Genomic DNA, 17,818 nt, shown 5'->3' on the forward strand with positions numbered 1-17,818 from the left:
TTTCCTTGAAATTTTACATGTGGCTTCATTAGGAGTTATGAAGAGTTTCAACTCAATCAACTATATCGGTGGCCGTTTAACCATTTTTTGGGGAGCTAGAAAGCTCATTTGGACCCTTTACATTAGCTTTTAGTTTTCTTTCTCCATTTTTAAGAAACTTGTGTTTGTAATGACTTCGAAATTATGTTTCTAATTTTTAGGATTTACTTTGATAATTATCCAAAATGAAAAATCTTACAAAATGTGAAAATTTGGCAAAAAAAGGGAATTTTTTGAGTTTTTGAGCTTTTAGAGATTCTTTTGTTATTAAGTGATTTTTTGAGGATTGTAGCCAAATTATTGATGAACAAAAAAATATTCAATTTCAAAAAAAATTGCATTTTATCTAGTTCCACTCTTATTAAATGAATGTGTGTGAAGTTTTGTGTGTGTGTGTGTGTCTGTGTGTCTGTGTGTCTGTGTTGCATCATTATTAGTTCTACAAACACTTATTATGATAAACTTGATACCTATTGAGATCCCAACTTATTTATTTTTTAAAGACAAGCTCACATTTGTTTTTAATCTTTGTGAATAAAGAGCTAGCTTGCCCTAATTTAACTATTCAACTCAAATGTGACTCCATAGTCAATTTCATTTTACCACACACTTAAGATCAAAGACAACATTATAGGAGGTTCTTATTTGCTAGTATTATAGGTAATATATATCTACAACTTTAGGATATTTGTATATATTAACTTTCTTAATAATCAAGAAAAGCCAAAAAAAAAAAAAATTTACCAAGTCAGGGAGTAGATTGCTATGATCTCAATTGATATAGAGCATCATCACAAAGTACGGCAATTTCATTAAATAACACACATGTTTGATAACCAAATCAACTTAAAGAAAGTAAATCACCAAATCACACAATAGATTGTAGATATTATTTTTGAAATCTAAATCATTTATATTGAATCATAACACAATATTTTAACATATAGAAAACTTACAAGTTATATATATATCAAAACATCAAATTTAAATTTGCAACATATTCAAGACGACCTTCAACAATCAAACTACAAATATCCTTTTCATTGACATTTTCATCTGGTGCATGACAACTCAATACATATTCTTATCAATATACATTGACTAATATAAACATATGCATTTCATTAAAGTAATCTAAGCCAATCATAAAGAAACAGATTTCTTCTCTCGTGATGTTGACCGCCATGTGTATTCTGATCCGAAATGGATTTTTTTATATTAAATCCAATTTATACGAAACTTAAGTTGCTTCCGAATCTTGTATAAAGCATTCGCACATGCGCATAAGTAGTCTGGTCAACAGTTTTGTTTTGTTCCAATCCTCGAACCAAAATGATAAATAAAACTCACAATGTTATTGAGAATAGTTAAAAGTGGTGGAATGTTAAAACCATTCTCTTTATTTTCTGCCGAAGACCGTTAAAACATGAACATATGTCCGACTGTGAAATAAACATGGGAAAAAAAAAGTTGATAACCAAGCGATATTTGTAGAAAGTCCTTGTGATCGAAGTAACACTCTCGATACGTGCGGATCTCTCCCTCCGTCAATCCAAATCCGTTACGTTAGCTGGCGGAACAAGTAAACATGCAAATGCGTTCAAATTCTTATATTGGATTGATCTTGAAATAGAAAGACAATCGATGTATTGTGTAAAAATTCTCCCATTGGCGGCCGACTTCGAAGCAGAAATTCAAGAGCTTTAGAAAAGTTTTTCAGTAATGAAAACAAAAAACGAAGAAAGGATGGAAAATTTTTATGTTGCAGCAATGACAAAAACAGTACTTGTAATTCTACTTATGAATGCTGGTTTCATTGAATGTTCGTTTAAGGAAATTCCTGCACTGATATCGTTTGGAGATTCAACTATAGATGCGGGAAACAATAACGATCTTTTGAGTTTGGCAAAGAGCAATCATGTTCCTTACGGGAGGGACTTTCCCGGCAGAAAAATTACCGGTAGATTCTGCAATGGATTGCTCGTTACTGACTATATTGGTATTGACGTTGCCAGAAGTTTACCATCAATTCATTTTATTATTTTTTTTCCATTTTTCGCATAATTTTATGAGCTTTGTTCATATGGGTATTGAGTATGGTTTTGTTATGGATTAGAGCAGCATCAACGCTAGGCCTATTTTCACCAACATTGGGGTACTTGAATGCTGAGGCTCATGGACAGAATATTGTTACGGGCGTTACATTTGCTTCCTCTGCATCTGGGATCGATGATGCCACTGGAAAAATCTTTGTAAGCATTTGAATACGGCCATCTTTAAACGTTACATACTCAGGAAAACATTCAGCTTGGAAAAAGTGAATTTTATTTTTCTATATAACTATAGAATTCGTAGATACTTATCATAACATTTGTTCAATCTGATGAAAATTTTGAATCTTTCTCGCGTGGCAGAACATTCTAAATCTAGCAGATCAGCTAAATATGTATAAAAAATATAGAGAGGATTTGCGTGAGGTTGTGGGAACTGCCAATGCTTCCCGTATCTTATCTGAAGCAGTCTATATTATAAGCACGGGCAACAACGACTATATTCAATATTTCAATCTGAATATTTTAACAGATTTTGAATCCAATAGAAGAAAATTAAGAAGTTATCTGTTGAGCACTTTAGCTAAGTTTATTAAGGTGAGTTTTTTATTTCCTTTATCATGCCCCATTCATTCTTTGAAATGATCAGGTAACATTTATTTCTTAAAGAATTTGTCATTATCTTTCAGAATCTCCAATTGTTAGGAGCAAAGAAATTTGGCGTGCTGTCTCTTCCTCCATTGGGTTGCTTACCGTTTCAAAGAACATTGCGTGGTGGAGGAAAAGGAACTTGTGTTGAATATATGAATAAGGAGGCATCAATTTTCAATATGAATTTGAAGAAACTGCTGAATAAGATGAATGCAACAGATCATGGTTCCACGATTGCTTACTTAGACAGTTATAGGTTACTTCTAAGCGCTTCCACTTATCCAGCTCAGTATGGTAAGATAGATTCCATATTGATATGTTATATTTATTTTTGTAATAATGGTTCATAAGTAAGAGATATTTTTCTACAGCAAGTCAAATTGTGATATTGTTATCAGGATTTTGTAAATACGGTTGTAAGCAGAGTGGGTCTAATCATGGAGGAAACTCCATAGTTAAGGGCGCTGAAGTCTGGTGATTTACCTCTGTGAGCATCGTCTAGATCCAATGAGTGATAATTGTTTTATTTTTTGTCATGAGAGATGGATTCATGTGAATCACAACTCATGAAACATGGATCAATAAATTTAACTTTAAAAATTACACAATTAAATCTTAATAACAATATAACAATTCAATTTTTTGTAAGAGTAATTTCTAATATTTGGTTCTTAAGTACAGGTTTTGTTGAAGGCCGCAGAGGATGTTGTGGTATTGGGTTCATAGAAGCATCAATCTTTTGCACTGAATTTTCTGTAGGGACGTGTACAAACGCCTCCAAATATGTCTTCTGGGATAGTTTTCATCCGAGTGACAGAATGAACTTCCTTCTTTCTCAGTCTCTACTAACACAAGCCATTCAGCAGGGCCTTGCTTAAAGCAGAACATTCGTTTCCATACTCATTCGGACGAATACCCTAATAATCTCCCTGTATTTCAGGTCATGTAGAGAATTTTACACAAGACCGAAAACACATTGTGCAAGGCCAATATTCTTTTCAACTGTATAATAAAAATGTAAAAGGGAGATTAATGATTTGAGACGATTCCTCAAGTCAGATCAATATAGGAAACTTCATAGCATCTGGAATCATTAATCATAAATTTTCATTTGGGATTATTAAATTATTTTTTAGCACATTTGACTTCAAGGGAACAATGTTTGTATTCATCATGTTCACATTAATGTATTATATTGTAAGATTATAAATACAGCTCACACCGATATACTTTAGGCTTTCGTGTTTTGGCATCTATTCTTTTTAAAATTATTATATTTCTCTATTTATATGTGATAAGATTCGTTATCAAACTAATACTAGTATTTAAATTTCATATTCAGTATACACACGTAATGACTAAATAAATCTAATATTGAATTTGATGTTTAATAAGCACGTTGTAAGTATCATAGATCTTAATTATTATTGACTCTAATTTTGATGGTTCTTAGACACATGTGATAACTATCATAGGCCTATTATCAAATGAATAATCTTTTTAAACTTTGTAGTTTTTAATGTATATAAAACTCTTTTTAAATGAGTGTGGAAATGAATGAGCTTTTTAATGTATCTTTAAAATTTGATGTTATTATTTTAATGTATATATAATTTCTTATAAATGAGTACAAATAAGTGAAGTATTTGAACTAAATATTATTTTAATAAATATTTTTTTGGAATCAATAATAGTAGCTATGAGGTTACTGATGAAAGATTTAAGTATTTTCTTATTAAGTCAAGTAGGAAGGGCCCGAACCCATACATTTAAAGTAAATTTAAGTCTAAAGACAACAAAATAAGGTCACAGAAGTGACACATATGAGACAAAACCAGAACCAGAACAAGCAACAACTACCAAGCTAAAACAAAAACTTAAAAGATGCTAACTAGGCTATGAACCAAACAAAAACCTGTCACTACCAAAAATGACCTACCAATGGGCTAAGGCACCACTAGAAAAAGCCAAAAAACCACAAAACAACAACAGAATGTTGCAAAACCAAGAAACCAAACACTACTGTTGTGCCTTGATAAACCAACAACCTCCATCCATCAAATGAAAACCTACACCATTTTGAACAAGCACACAAATAGGGACCCAACACACACTAGTTGGAAGCAACAAAACTCGAATTGACCCTTTACCTTTGCAACTCCTTGAGCCGATCTAGCAAAGAGAACTTAGGGGGATGGAAAGCCTTTTTCTCATTGAACCCTTGGGAGGTCTCAAGATTACCTTCTTCCTTTTTTTGACACTTTTCATTGCACTTCCTCTTTGCAAATCTTTCCTCTAGCTAGACCTTCAAACTGCCAATGTCCTCCCTCCATTTTGGACTATACCAAGTTGTTTTGAGTGAAAAAATTTCTCATTTGTTCCCCAAGATGATCTTGTTTTGTTTTTAATGGACACCATGGCATTCAACATTTCATTTTTTTTCTTCCTCAAAGGGTACTTTGTTCTTGATTTTCTCTACCTACTCCTCTAGATATTTCTAGTTATAAAGCTTATCACTCTCTACCAACATTGGACACCACACTTCATCTGTGTGGCTTAACTTCAAGTCCACTGAATTACACTTTTCCTCTATAATCACTTCTATCTTGTCAATTCTCTTGTGGGCAATGCACATCTAGAAGAGAAGTCACTTGGCCACTGCTTTCAAATTGTTGTAACAAGAGGCCATCTCTATTGAATGTAGGGTAAGAGTATCCAAATCATTGGAGCCATCCTCTTTCTTTGGAATAAGGTACAATGAGGGTTCCCTAGACACCCGAGGGTCACCATGACACCTGAAGGTCACCCAAGTAGCTTAAATCCACAATGGGGGAAGGAGTGTGCATGGTAGATCTTGGGAGAGGGGAATAAAAATTGAGAGGAGATATGCAAGGTCTAATCAATCCTTGTAGCTAAGGAAGAACCCTTCTTTGAGTCATTCAAGATAGACACAATCTCATCATAGGTTTTAGGGAGATCTTCTTTTTTTATTTTGGACTTTGTGGGGTTGGGGAGGGGTGGAGGGAACATAGTCCTAACATCCAACTTAGAGCAGGTCTTGGGAGTGGTCAAGGTGGGAGATTGCTTCAATAAGGAAGGAATAGCCTCAAAAAAAAAAATTTAAGGACAAACACAAGGTAACCAAAGGACTAAAGAGCAAGATTCTAATGGAATTCATAGAGTCTAGACAAAAGACCTTAGTGTTTTGATAGGGAGCCTTTAACTTAGCCTTTTTCTAGAAATAGTGAAAGAGAAGAATAAATCTAAAATAGGAACCATAAATTATCTTTCCTCCAAAACTGATTTTACATGGGGAAAATATGGGAATGAAACCATTTGTTCCTTCCTTCATAGGTAATGAATTGAAAGAGCAGCTTCTCTAGGACATGCCAAACCCCTTCATCACCTCTTTGTTGAACCCATGATGAATCTCGAGAATTTTTTCTCCTGGGTCAAGAAAGAGCACTATAGCCTCTTTGAAGGACATTAATGTGTTCCTCATATTCTTCAATGCTTTCATGCTCAGCCTAATAATGGGGAAAATGGACTCTGGCATAATAGCAAATGACATACAACCCACCTTAAACTTTCCATCACACTAGGATTCCATAATTGTTTGGGGAACTCTAGGTTGTAGCACTTCATACCAATGTTATACTTGGTAATACCACCATGCCCAAATGTCTCCCATACCACATTATCACTTTTAGACTCCCCCATTCATTTGGTTCAATTTTATAAGGGTTGCCTTGCATGCTTCTCCTCCTATGGTAACTATGAATATTACACACTTCCTTAAGAAAGAATAGACCCAAGAAAGATGAACACCAAATATTTAGATTCTCTAGCAAGTTAAGTAACACCAATTATATGTCTCTTACACTCCTAAGGCTACCTTGGCTAGGAGTGAGGGGGCATGATATTACCTCCCTAAGAAAAGAAACCCCCAAAAGGTGTAGGGGAGAAGAGCAAGCATATCCATAGCAAGGTGAGACTGGAAAGGCTAAAGAATTCCATGAGGGACCTGGCTGACAACCAAACTGCTATCTACTAGAGGTTTGAAACCTTGGTGGAGTTTTCCACCAAAGTCATGCACTTCACTGTCATCACCCTTAATTTTTTGTAGGAAAACAAAGAGGAAAAGGACCTAGACAAAGTCACTGAGACCAATCTTTCCATCTATGGGTTCTTAGCTAAGGATTGGTTAAAAACCATCCTAGACAAACCGATTAAAGTGGAAGGTGAGGATGGGGACAATGATGTGCTTGAGAAGGAGGACAACCATGGGCTTGAAAAGGGTAGCTAGCCTTATGTCTTTTCTTTTCTTTTTTCTTGTTTATGGTTACGCCTATGAAATTGGCACCCCACAGGGTCTTTATGTTTATGTTGTATAAGAGGACTCATAGCAAAAATTTTTTTTAAAGGCTGCTATTTTAATTTATAGACTATTACGCATAGTAGTTTATAGACTACAAGTACTGTTAAGCTGACTATGGACATTTTTATTTTTTTGAAGTTTAAATTTGGTATAGGTTAGTTGACAAGGAGGTTACCTCCAGCTATTTATTCAGCCTTTTCATACTTCAAGGTTGACCCCCATCTTGTTTGCTGCTATCAATTACTTCAAAAACACCAACACCCAAAAAGAAACTCATCTCATCAATTAAAACTATAAGAAATATACCCTAATAAGATAAATAATGACATTATTAAAGTGTGATTTTACTGTGATCATGCTAGATTTCTTTGTACACCTCCACTGGGATAGATAAAGGGTCATCCCAAATTTTGAATTCCTCCATATATTTTTCAATGATATCCAACATGTATGTCACATGATTGTCTTCTCAGTAGTTGTGGTGAAAAGACACCTCCAAATTCATTAAACAAGTTTCTAATCATTTGTAATGCATCTCTATTGTTCCATTAGATCTTAGTGATGTCATTTATGATATTAATGATGTTTAAGGCATCCCCTTCAATAATGTATTTTTTCAAATTTCTCCTCATCATCACAATAACACCATGATAAAGGGAAAAAAACTCAGCCACATAAGTTGTTTGAATGCCCAAATCAATAGAGTAGGCCACCAACAATTCAGCTTTTGAGTCTTTCAAAAGACCACCCTCAACTATGTGACCTAGGTTACCCATTGAGGAAGCATCAAAATTTAACTTGACCCAATCAAGGTCTGTGGAGGAGGGGTTAATTTTATATTCCTATGAATGATAATCAATGTTAATATTGGGAGAAGGTTTAGATTTGATTTTCTTAATTTTAGTAACAACATTGTTAGTACAGTGACCATCATCATTGTATAAGGCAAACCGAGGAGAAGAAGAATAAACATTAGTAGATTCAATGTTTTTGATTGAATGACATGGAAAAGGGTTGGCATAGAGTTGAAAATTTCGGTAAGGAGGCACACCATGGTTATTTCCATTTGCCATTGTCACCTCAATAGATATAGCATTAGAATCAATACAGTCTTGAATAATAGTTTTTAAATGGTCACACTTTTCAAAGTACATAGATTTAGGTTTAGACATATCAATTATTTTGATGGTGGTATTGACATAAATCATTATGATGAAATAACTTAAATTTAGGTTTAGAAATATCAATTCGTATTAAGGGAGGAAGTGTTAGAAGATGTCAATATTAAGAAACTCTATTGTTAACTATTATGAAAAGGATTTTAAAGTTGAATATAATTACAAGAAGGTTTAAATAAAAATGACAAAGGAGGCACACATTTGGACATGTTTCCATTTGTTTATCAAAAATGTAGTCTTGGTGCTCAAATCAACAGATTAGAAATCCTATGACATTTCCTTCTCAATCCTAGGATCTCCAATTAGACTTGGCCAACAAATAAGAGTGATCAACTATGATATAACTCTCCTTGTCTTTAGACTCTCTAGGACCTAGACAGGTAAACATATTCCTCTTCCTCAATGAATTAGGTAAGTTCTTTTTATAGAAGATAGTTTTTAAAGAAAACTTTATCTTTTCTCAAGATGGCAAGAAATTATTAAGAAAAATCAACACTAAAAATATGAATTCTTTGAAATCATTTAAAGTAAATGGGAATTGTGTAGAGTATCAATATCAAATGAATTGTAGAATAATGTGGCAATGAATTTTCCAAATTACAAAAGCTTATTGACTTCAGTGATACAAATAGGGCAAGTAGAGTCAAGATTACCCTATCAACTATGGAATGGAGAGCTTAAAGAATAAAAAATTGTCTAATTGAATTTAAAGTCAACAAGAAAGACCAATTTAAACAAAGAATACATAAATAGTTTTCATATGCAACTTTGATGTTCAAGAATATATACCAAGTTATTTCTACCAAATAGTAGTAACAAATCCAAGAGCACAATTTAGATGTAAGTACCTGAGCATGCAATATTCCAAGTTAGAATGGAAAAGTAGAGCGTTTTATATTAATTTAAAAAAGGAAACACAATTGAGTCATTATTTTGTTGCATATACCTATAAAAAATAGAAAAAATCATCTATCTTGTATCTTATATTCTTATTATTGTATATATATAGTTTTTATAAGGTCTCGGTGCCCTTTCTTCTAGAAAAATGGAAGGGTGAAAAAAGGCTTTAGACCATTTCAATTAATTATAACTAACTAAATAATGCAACTAAAATACATTTTAATTACAATAAAAAAGACCAATAAATCATCCTAACTACCTCTAGAAAATCCAACACCCAATTCTTGTCCTTGCAATTTTCTCCTCCTAGTACATTAGCTATCTCCAAAGTTCAACTATGTCGTCTTCATTTTCAATCTCTAAACATTCACTCTAGTACTCAGCATAAATTTTTCATATTTCCATATTGATGGCATATAAGATATTCATTATGTCAATGGTCTTCATGTTGATATATTAAATCAAGTTGTGTTATAGATTGCAGATTTTCATTCCTCACATCATTGCTAGAATGTAACCAGATTTTATCTGATAGTCTTAACTGAAAATAAGAATATTATGATGGTCATTGATTCACCTTTGAGCATCATATGAATTATGCATTTAAATCTCATTTAATTTCAAATGGCTTTTAGAGACATTTTGCACATGCAAAATTCTAAAATCTACAATTGTCCTTTCTTATTAATTCCTTGTACATCTTCAAAAGCATTCTTATCATCTATTTTGTTCTCATTAATCAATTAAAACCACATGTTTTTAAAGTGGAAAAAAATATAACTCCACATTTCATTGTTATAGACTTTTTTCATTTTGCATTCTATGTTTCCAACCTTGGTAATCTAGCCAAATATTGTCATATCACGACTCATTTGGATTGAGACTTTGAAGTTTCCATTTTTACAACCTTATTTTTGACTACCTATGTACTAGAAAAATATTGTTATTTTTCCATCTCTAATATTGCTTGTTGTGAAATAGGGAATTTACTGATTTTACAAATGATCCTTCCATTTCTTGAGAAATAAAAACATCTCTCCTTATTAGTATTTTAAAGTGGTAAACTCAAAAAATTTCTAATGTTCCATCAATAGCTCTAATTCGGAATGCATATTTCATGCAAATATTGCAAGAATACAATAATATCTAGGAAACAAAATACAACATTAAATTGATATAAAAAGAAACTTAATTAGACATATGCATAAAAATATTTCCTTATTAACTTAAGTGGAAAAGGTTTGAGATGGTATCCATGAATTGGGAGCTCTTAAATGTGCCCATTACTATCTTGTAAGAAACAAAACAGTTCTCCTAATTTCTTTAAAATAATGAAAGGTCCTAATTAAGAGGCTTCAAATTTTCTTGATCCTTAGCATTTCACTTCAAGACCCAATCCCTTATGCTAAAAGATCTATCCTTAGATTTCTTGTCACAAAGAAACTCGATATATTTTTGTTTGATAGAATTTTTCTTACAGGCACTTCTCCTAGTCTCATAAAGTTCTACAAGAGCATTTATCCTCTCTTGCATGAAGTCTGTTGTAAGAAAACTTGCAATAAAAAATATAATCATTTTCACATAACCCATAATAGATCTGAAATAAATATGTAATTAAAATCCATATGCAAGAGAATAGAAAACATAGCCACAAAATTTGACACAAGGTATACCTTGAGAAGCCCTCACTAAGCATAAAAATCCAGCCTCCAAAAGCATCCATCACCATGTATTCTTCAGAAAACTCATTGCAGTACAACCATGGAAGCCTTCAAAGTCACATCCATAACCAAGAAATCCATGTGAACAAACATGAATCCACACATCCCATGCCATACTTCCAACCTTCAAATGCTTGCTTGGCTAACCTGTCAAGCCTTGTCTTGCTCAACTTTCCTTTTTTCCCTTTTAAAGTTTTTTCCCCTTTTGTCTTGTCTCTACAACTACCCTCATGGCTCTTTATATAGTACAACAAGTCCCACAAAACCACCAAGTGGCATTACATAAACCATTTTCTAAAACCACATGCTACCTAACCCATTGACGCCACATTTAATATTGGATATAAAATTTCTTTTCCCCAATATTAAATAATTACATTAAATATTATCATAATGTTACAATACAACTCATCAAGTGTATTCCATGGAAATCTCTACAAATTTCATGTCCATCTAGGTGCTCCTAGGTGCAATATTACATAGAAAAAAAAAGAAAAATACAATATAAAAATATTATGTAATGTGTGAAACACCTATTATCTTAGCATCTATATTGTCTAATTTTCCATGAGTTGTGAATTTATATACTAGAAACAAATTATTCAAAGGAATCCTTGCCTCTTTACCATAGACCAAGTTCAAATGAGAGAAAGTTGTAGACATTTTTAGAGTAATTTTGTTTGGCCATAGTACTAGAAATAATTTTGAGTCCCAAGTCCTTTTGTTGTTATATAGAATTCTTCTAATGATATTTGATATAATCTTATTGCTAAAATCTCCTAGTTGATTTCCTTAGGGGTAATGTTTTTCACAAAAGTTAGAAAGCACATACACTTATCTACAATAATATTTTTGGGTACTCTAAATCTAGTTAAAATATCTCCATTACAAACTTAATCCCTACTTTTATGGAAGATTGCTTGGTATGGATGGCATCCACCCATTTGGCAAAATAATCAATTTATAATACTAAGATCCATATGTGCCCCCCACTTGTCTTGTCACTTATTTCTCCTATGAAGTCTATTATCCACAACTAAAAAGACTCTTTTGTTTGTATGAACCTTAGGGAAAGCGCCCCATTGTATTTTAACTTTCAAAAAAACTTTTGATAGGTTCACATTTCCTCATATAAGCATGAAATTCCTTGAAGATTTGTGGAGAATAATACCCTAAATGTAAAATCTTATGTGTTGTTGTCTTAGTTGAGATATGGTCACTCAAAAACCCTTCATTGAGCTCCTTAAGTATAGATCGTGCATAATATGTATCCAAGAAAAAAATAAAGAATCCATCCCTATTTTCCAATAAAGGTCACCTTGAATCAATACATATTTTGATGGTTGGAGTTTAAAAATTCTCTTTTGATTCTCACTTAAATGATCATGAGATGTGTCATCTTCCTTAAATAATAATATATTTGACTATAGCAAGCGAATATTTCTATGCTTACCTCCATATGCTCAAGATCGACTAGATCTACCTATGTTTCCTCTAGATTTTCTTTAGCCATGAGTTTAGCCAATAATTTTCCTATGACCAATTTGTTATTGGGATATAAATATTAAATTTTTGAACTTGAATTATCTATCTATATCTCCTTCTAGTAGTTTTTGTTTTCCTAAAGTTTTTCTAGACTACTGCATTGGGTACATATGCAACTACCTCTTTTCCTACCAAATATGGTCTAAATGATTTCACACCCTTAACCAATGAATTTTCCTAATTCTCATTAATCTCAAAATTATGCTTAGTTTCTTGTAGACTCCTGCTAAAAAATGAAATAGGTTTCTTCTACGCTGCTTCATTTTTCAACAAAATGAAAATATCTATAGTGTGATAAGATACACAAGAGATATTTTAGAATGGTTTTTTCAATTTGGACATCTAAAGTAATGGCACTTCTTTAATTTCTTTTTTATTTCTATGAATACTTGCAAGGATTCATTTCTCCATATCATCTTTGTTCCCTTTTTCAACATCATGGAAATTGGCTTGGTAATTTCTATGAAGTTAGAAACAAATGTCCTTACAAACTTAATTTTACCAAATAATAATTTAAAATCCTTTAATCTTTTAGGAACTTAAATTTTATCAATCTTGTATACTCTCTCTAGATCAATTCTCACTCCCTCTTTAGATACAATATGACCTAGACATTTTCCCTTAGTGATCCTAAAATGCCACCTTGGGGTTGAGTGATATTCCATATTCAAGATCCCTTAGAAAAATATTTTCAAAGTGTTTTCAATTGTCTTCATCTATCTTGAAGTGAGAAATAAGGTCATGTTTATAGACAACCAAAATGAAATCAATTAGGAATTCAAAGGAAACATCCATAACTCTTTGAAATATTGAACTTGCATTAGTGAACCCAAAAGTCATTCTAGCATATACATAAGTACCCAATGTAGTAGAAAATGATGTTTTGTATTTCTCTAACTCTTTGAACTTCACTAGATTCTATCCTAAAATATCATCCATCATAGAGAGAAATTCATTTCATGTCTCCTTTATTAATTATTTTTCCATGTTGGGTAATGCATAATTGTCTTTCAAGGATGAGATATACAATTTCAAAAATATACACATAGCCTTATGATCTGCATATTTTTTTTCAATTGGATAAAGTTAGATACCTAGGTGGAGTGTCTGATAGGTTTTATAATTTTGACATCTCTCATTTTCATCATTTCCTCTTTTATCTTGGGGGTTAACATTGGCTTAATGGATCTTTTTCTTTTCCTGAAACATTTTGCAATAGGTTTTAGTGAGATTTCATGTTGAAATAAGTCCTCCCTATATGTCTTAAGGTTATTGTAACAACAAGCATACACATGTCTATATTTTCTTAGAAGAATAATAAGATCAAATATTATCTTGGGATTTAGCTTCTTTCCTATGTGAACTTCCTTTAGAGAACATTCATTTGCAAGATTTACCTTTTTGACATGTTCAAGTTGATTGAGTTTATCCTTATTGTTGAACTATCTTGATTCTCAAATACCCTCTCCAAGGATACAAATTATTTTGGGATCTTGTTTGTCTTTAATTGGACTATTTATTTGCCAAAGATTTCTTGTTCTCAATAATTCACTTCTAAGAAAGCATGCCACTTGATTTTATTATATTCACACTAATATTCACATGTAAGGAACTTTAACAAGTCTTTATCATCTTCTAAGACTCACCAATTTTGGATATTATTAAAGGATATGTCTTGGACTTGAATTAGATTTTAATGAACTCTTCAAAAGGAATATTACTATATTTAATAGAAAGATTATCCATATAATAAGAAATGAAATTTAATGACCCATCAATCCATCTAATTGAAAATACATCAAAGAATTAAATTGTATCCCATTTCATATTTCTATATTATCTTAGCTTATGATTCTTAGAAGAAAACCTATCTCTTTCTTAAGATACTATTATGTCAGAATCTCCATGAAGAGGAAGAATTTTAATTCCATGTTTAATGGCCATGTTCATTCCTACTATAAGTTCTTTATACTCAACAGTGTTGTTAGTACAATCAAAAGCTTGAAAAAAGGTATATTTGAAAGATTCTCCATGAGGAGATACTCATACTAATCTTGCCTCATTTCCTTCTCTGTTATGCATCCCATCAAAATACATATGGTACACTTCATCGTAATTATTAGTCTTATTTCTTATATGTGCCTCAATAGGATTAGTATTACTTGGATACGATTTAGTGATACTTAGAAATTATCCATGTTTAAATGGAAGATGTTGAGAGTCCTTTGCGATTCTATCTCCCTAATTATATAATGTGATTTTGGTTCCCGATTGATTCTAATCTCCTTTCCATTCATAAGAATTATTTAAAATGATAGGTCTAATTCAACATGTCCACCCACCAAACTAGACCATTATCTAGAGATAATCATGCCTTAAAAAGATGGTGCCTCTGCCATAGTCACATCAATTTTTATGATATATCTAGATAGGTAGAGAATCTCAACTTTACATTTTTTAGTATCCCTACCACAAATACCAATATGTTGTCAATTCTTAGAATTTTTAGAATAGTATATCCACTATCAATCCTAGTTCCTTCATGACTTCTGTCAACATGATATTAACTTCTACTCCTAAATCAACCATACAATTTCTAACCAATTTTTTTTTAATCAACAATGTTAGATAAAAAGGGTCAACATTTGATGAGTTTTCAATGATAATATTACCAAGGTATGCAATGGGTGATTTTCTCAATTTTTTTATTTCTATATGATCTCGCTTGGGGCTTCATTAATTTTGGATAGGATTCCCATCACTTCCTTTCCATATTCAAGATTTTTCACAATTTCAAGGAATGGAGTTGGAACCTTAATTTGGGATAAATAATTTGATATAAAAGATGTATTTTTTACTATTTTCTTACTTGTTATTTGTTTATTGATGGGAATAGTTACATTTGGAGGAATTGATTGTTCTAGAATATTTGATTATTAGATATTGTCCCCTTCTTATCCTTCTTTTACAAGCTCTATGGTAGTACCTTGGTAAAGACTCCTATAGGATTTCCCATGTCTGGGTTGATAGTTTTGTTTATTAATTTATATTTTCTTCGACCTTTTTCAACCACTACTATAGTATAAGCTCTTCTTTCTTCATTAGTTAAACTTCTTACTATATGCACCCTAAAATGGTCATCTAGACTATGGGCCCCCATTCTTTAATTTATCGATTTCTTGAATACATGCATTGCAATATTTTATTAAATAAATTCAAGTCATTTTCCTTGATCAAATTGTAATTAATTCAATTATTTCAATATTTTCTAAGGTGCGATCTTCTTATTCTAAATCTTATTTAATTAAAAGAAAACTTCTCTTTTAATTAAACAAACTAAATCCTAATTAAATTTAAAGAAAATCTTATCTTTTAATTAAATAAAACAATCCCCTTTTGATTTTTAAAAAATCCCTCTTTTAATAAAATAAATAAAATACCCACTTAAATCTCTCCTTACGATAAAAAAAAAGTAAATAAATTCAATAAAAATCCTTTTTCTCTACACTTAAATGCACACATTTCTAAGTGGGATTCCATAATTTCCTCTTTCCATGTTCTTTTCAAACACTCCTCTTTTCTCATTAGTAGAATTTTGTCTCACATGGATCAAGCCTTATTATCCCATATTGGTTGTGAGAAGCCTCCTACCTCCACAATTGACTATATAAGGAGCCCTCTCTTTCTCATTTCATAAGAAGAATAAGAGATGTTAGTGGCTATACGGGAAGATTTTAATGTTATGCTATAGGTTTTAGAAGCGATTTTGGAGGAGTTTGAGAATTAGGGTTTGAGGCTTAAGGTTTGGATATTGGAGCTTCATTGCAACTTCTCTCTTCTTGTCTTTTTCTCTCATGCATTGATGGCTTCCATCATCATGTTTCATCCTTGAATTTTCATATTAGCTTAGATTCATATTTGTTTTGATAGATTAATATTGCATTATTAAATCCTTTCATAGATTATATTTCCTTTCTTTCATTGCTTTACATTGTTATCATTTAGATTATCTTGAATATTCATCTTCATGAATATTTTGATCTTTGAATCTCTCATTTTATGGTGTACTTGCATGGGCACAAACTAGGTCAAACTGAGGGCCTCCATTACAAACCCTTGCACTCCATGAATAAAGAACTATGGATTGCCATCTGAGATCTCATTCTTGGGAAATCTTGGATATAATGATTCATATAAGTGTGTCAACATTTTCGCACTTATTTTTGGCACCGACCATGGGGCAACCCAAATTTACATGCTAGTCTTGGCTATCTATGGAGCTAATCCCCTTATGTAGATCTTGAATATTTGATCATATCTTCCAAGATGCTTGGTGTTTTAGTATGAATTTTTTTTTTCAAGTTAACAACATATCAGAGAAGCTTTAACTAAAAATTTTAGATTTTTCTAACGTAATTAATATTTTTTATAATTTTTTCTTTATTTTTCATAAATTAGTTTTTTTTTGGAAACATCTACATTTTTGGAAAGATCTCTAAATTCTAAATATGGTTGTTTCTTTGTGTTTTGAGTTTAGAGATCATATGAGGGCTCAAACACTCAATTTAAAAAAAAAAAAAAAAAAATGGTCTATTTTGGGAAAATGGGTCCCTAGGGCACAAATAAAAATATCTTTCTAAAATTATGACATTTTTGTAAAGGTTTCTAGTTTTTAATAGGGTTTTTTTTTCTATATTTATGGTTTTGGGTCTGAATTAATAGCATATAGGTCCAATCTTGTTGAGTACGTCAAAAATTAAAATTAAAAAAAGGCATTTAATGATTAACTTGCATTCAATTTTCACATGGATCAATGCATGATGTGAATTTTCATTTGGGTTATTTTCTAGTTATTGTTACTTTTAACAATCATATTTTAAGATCTAACCCTGGGGTTTGCATAAGACATATCTATCTTGTTTTGGTTTGCTTGTTGTTTTCTTGGAGTGTTTGCTTGGTTCGTTAGATCAATGGAGTGATACATGTGCATTGCTTTAGATCTAAAGTATTCTTATACATCTTTATAACATTTGAACTTTGGAATTAAAACTGAATGTCTGATGTGTTTGCTTTGACTATTTAACACTTTTTTGTAATTCACATTTTGATTGGTGCTCTAAAATTGGACCTAGATTTTCATTCTTGCATACATGTTTCACATAGTAATTAGGTTCTATGAACACTATTTGTGGTGATATTGAAACAATGGGATTCACATGCAAAGCTCTTCTAGATGAGAGATCCCCTTGTAGGTAGGGAAGAATTTGATATTATTTCATTGTCTCACTTGGTTTGTCTTGGTACTTAAATCTCTCTTGGGATTGGTGGTGATTGTTGTTGGCTTTCCAAACCTTA

The 17,818-nt window shown here is 31.8% G+C and overlaps 1 protein-coding gene across 2 annotated transcripts; it reads left to right on the forward strand.

Annotated features, from left to right (window-relative positions):
- Positions 1 to 1,688: 1,688 nt before the first annotated feature.
- Positions 1,689 to 3,879, forward strand: LOC149534091 (GDSL esterase/lipase At5g03810-like). Of its 2 annotated transcripts, XM_089804760.1 has the most exons (6): positions 1,689 to 2,038; positions 2,161 to 2,291; positions 2,454 to 2,687; positions 2,780 to 3,035; positions 3,140 to 3,228; positions 3,423 to 3,534. In XM_089804760.1, exons 1-5 carry the CDS (start codon positions 1,762 to 1,764, stop codon positions 3,217 to 3,219), a joined length of 978 nt encoding a protein of 325 aa, XP_089660886.1. In that variant the 5' UTR covers positions 1,689 to 1,761; the 3' UTR covers positions 3,220 to 3,228; positions 3,423 to 3,534. The 2 variants fall into 2 exon arrangements, with proteins under 2 accessions (XP_089660886.1, XP_089660885.1); XM_089804759.1 differs by lacking the exon at positions 3,140 to 3,228 and having other exon boundaries at positions 3,423 to 3,879.
- The last annotated feature ends 13,939 nt before the right edge of the window (positions 3,880 to 17,818 follow it).

The sequence above is a fragment of the Cupressus sempervirens genome, chromosome 10, assembly GCF_028749045.1.
Source record: "Cupressus sempervirens isolate cs-2001-9-10 chromosome 10, ASM2874904v1, whole genome shotgun sequence".
NCBI lineage: Eukaryota > Viridiplantae > Streptophyta > Pinopsida > Cupressales > Cupressaceae > Cupressus > Cupressus sempervirens.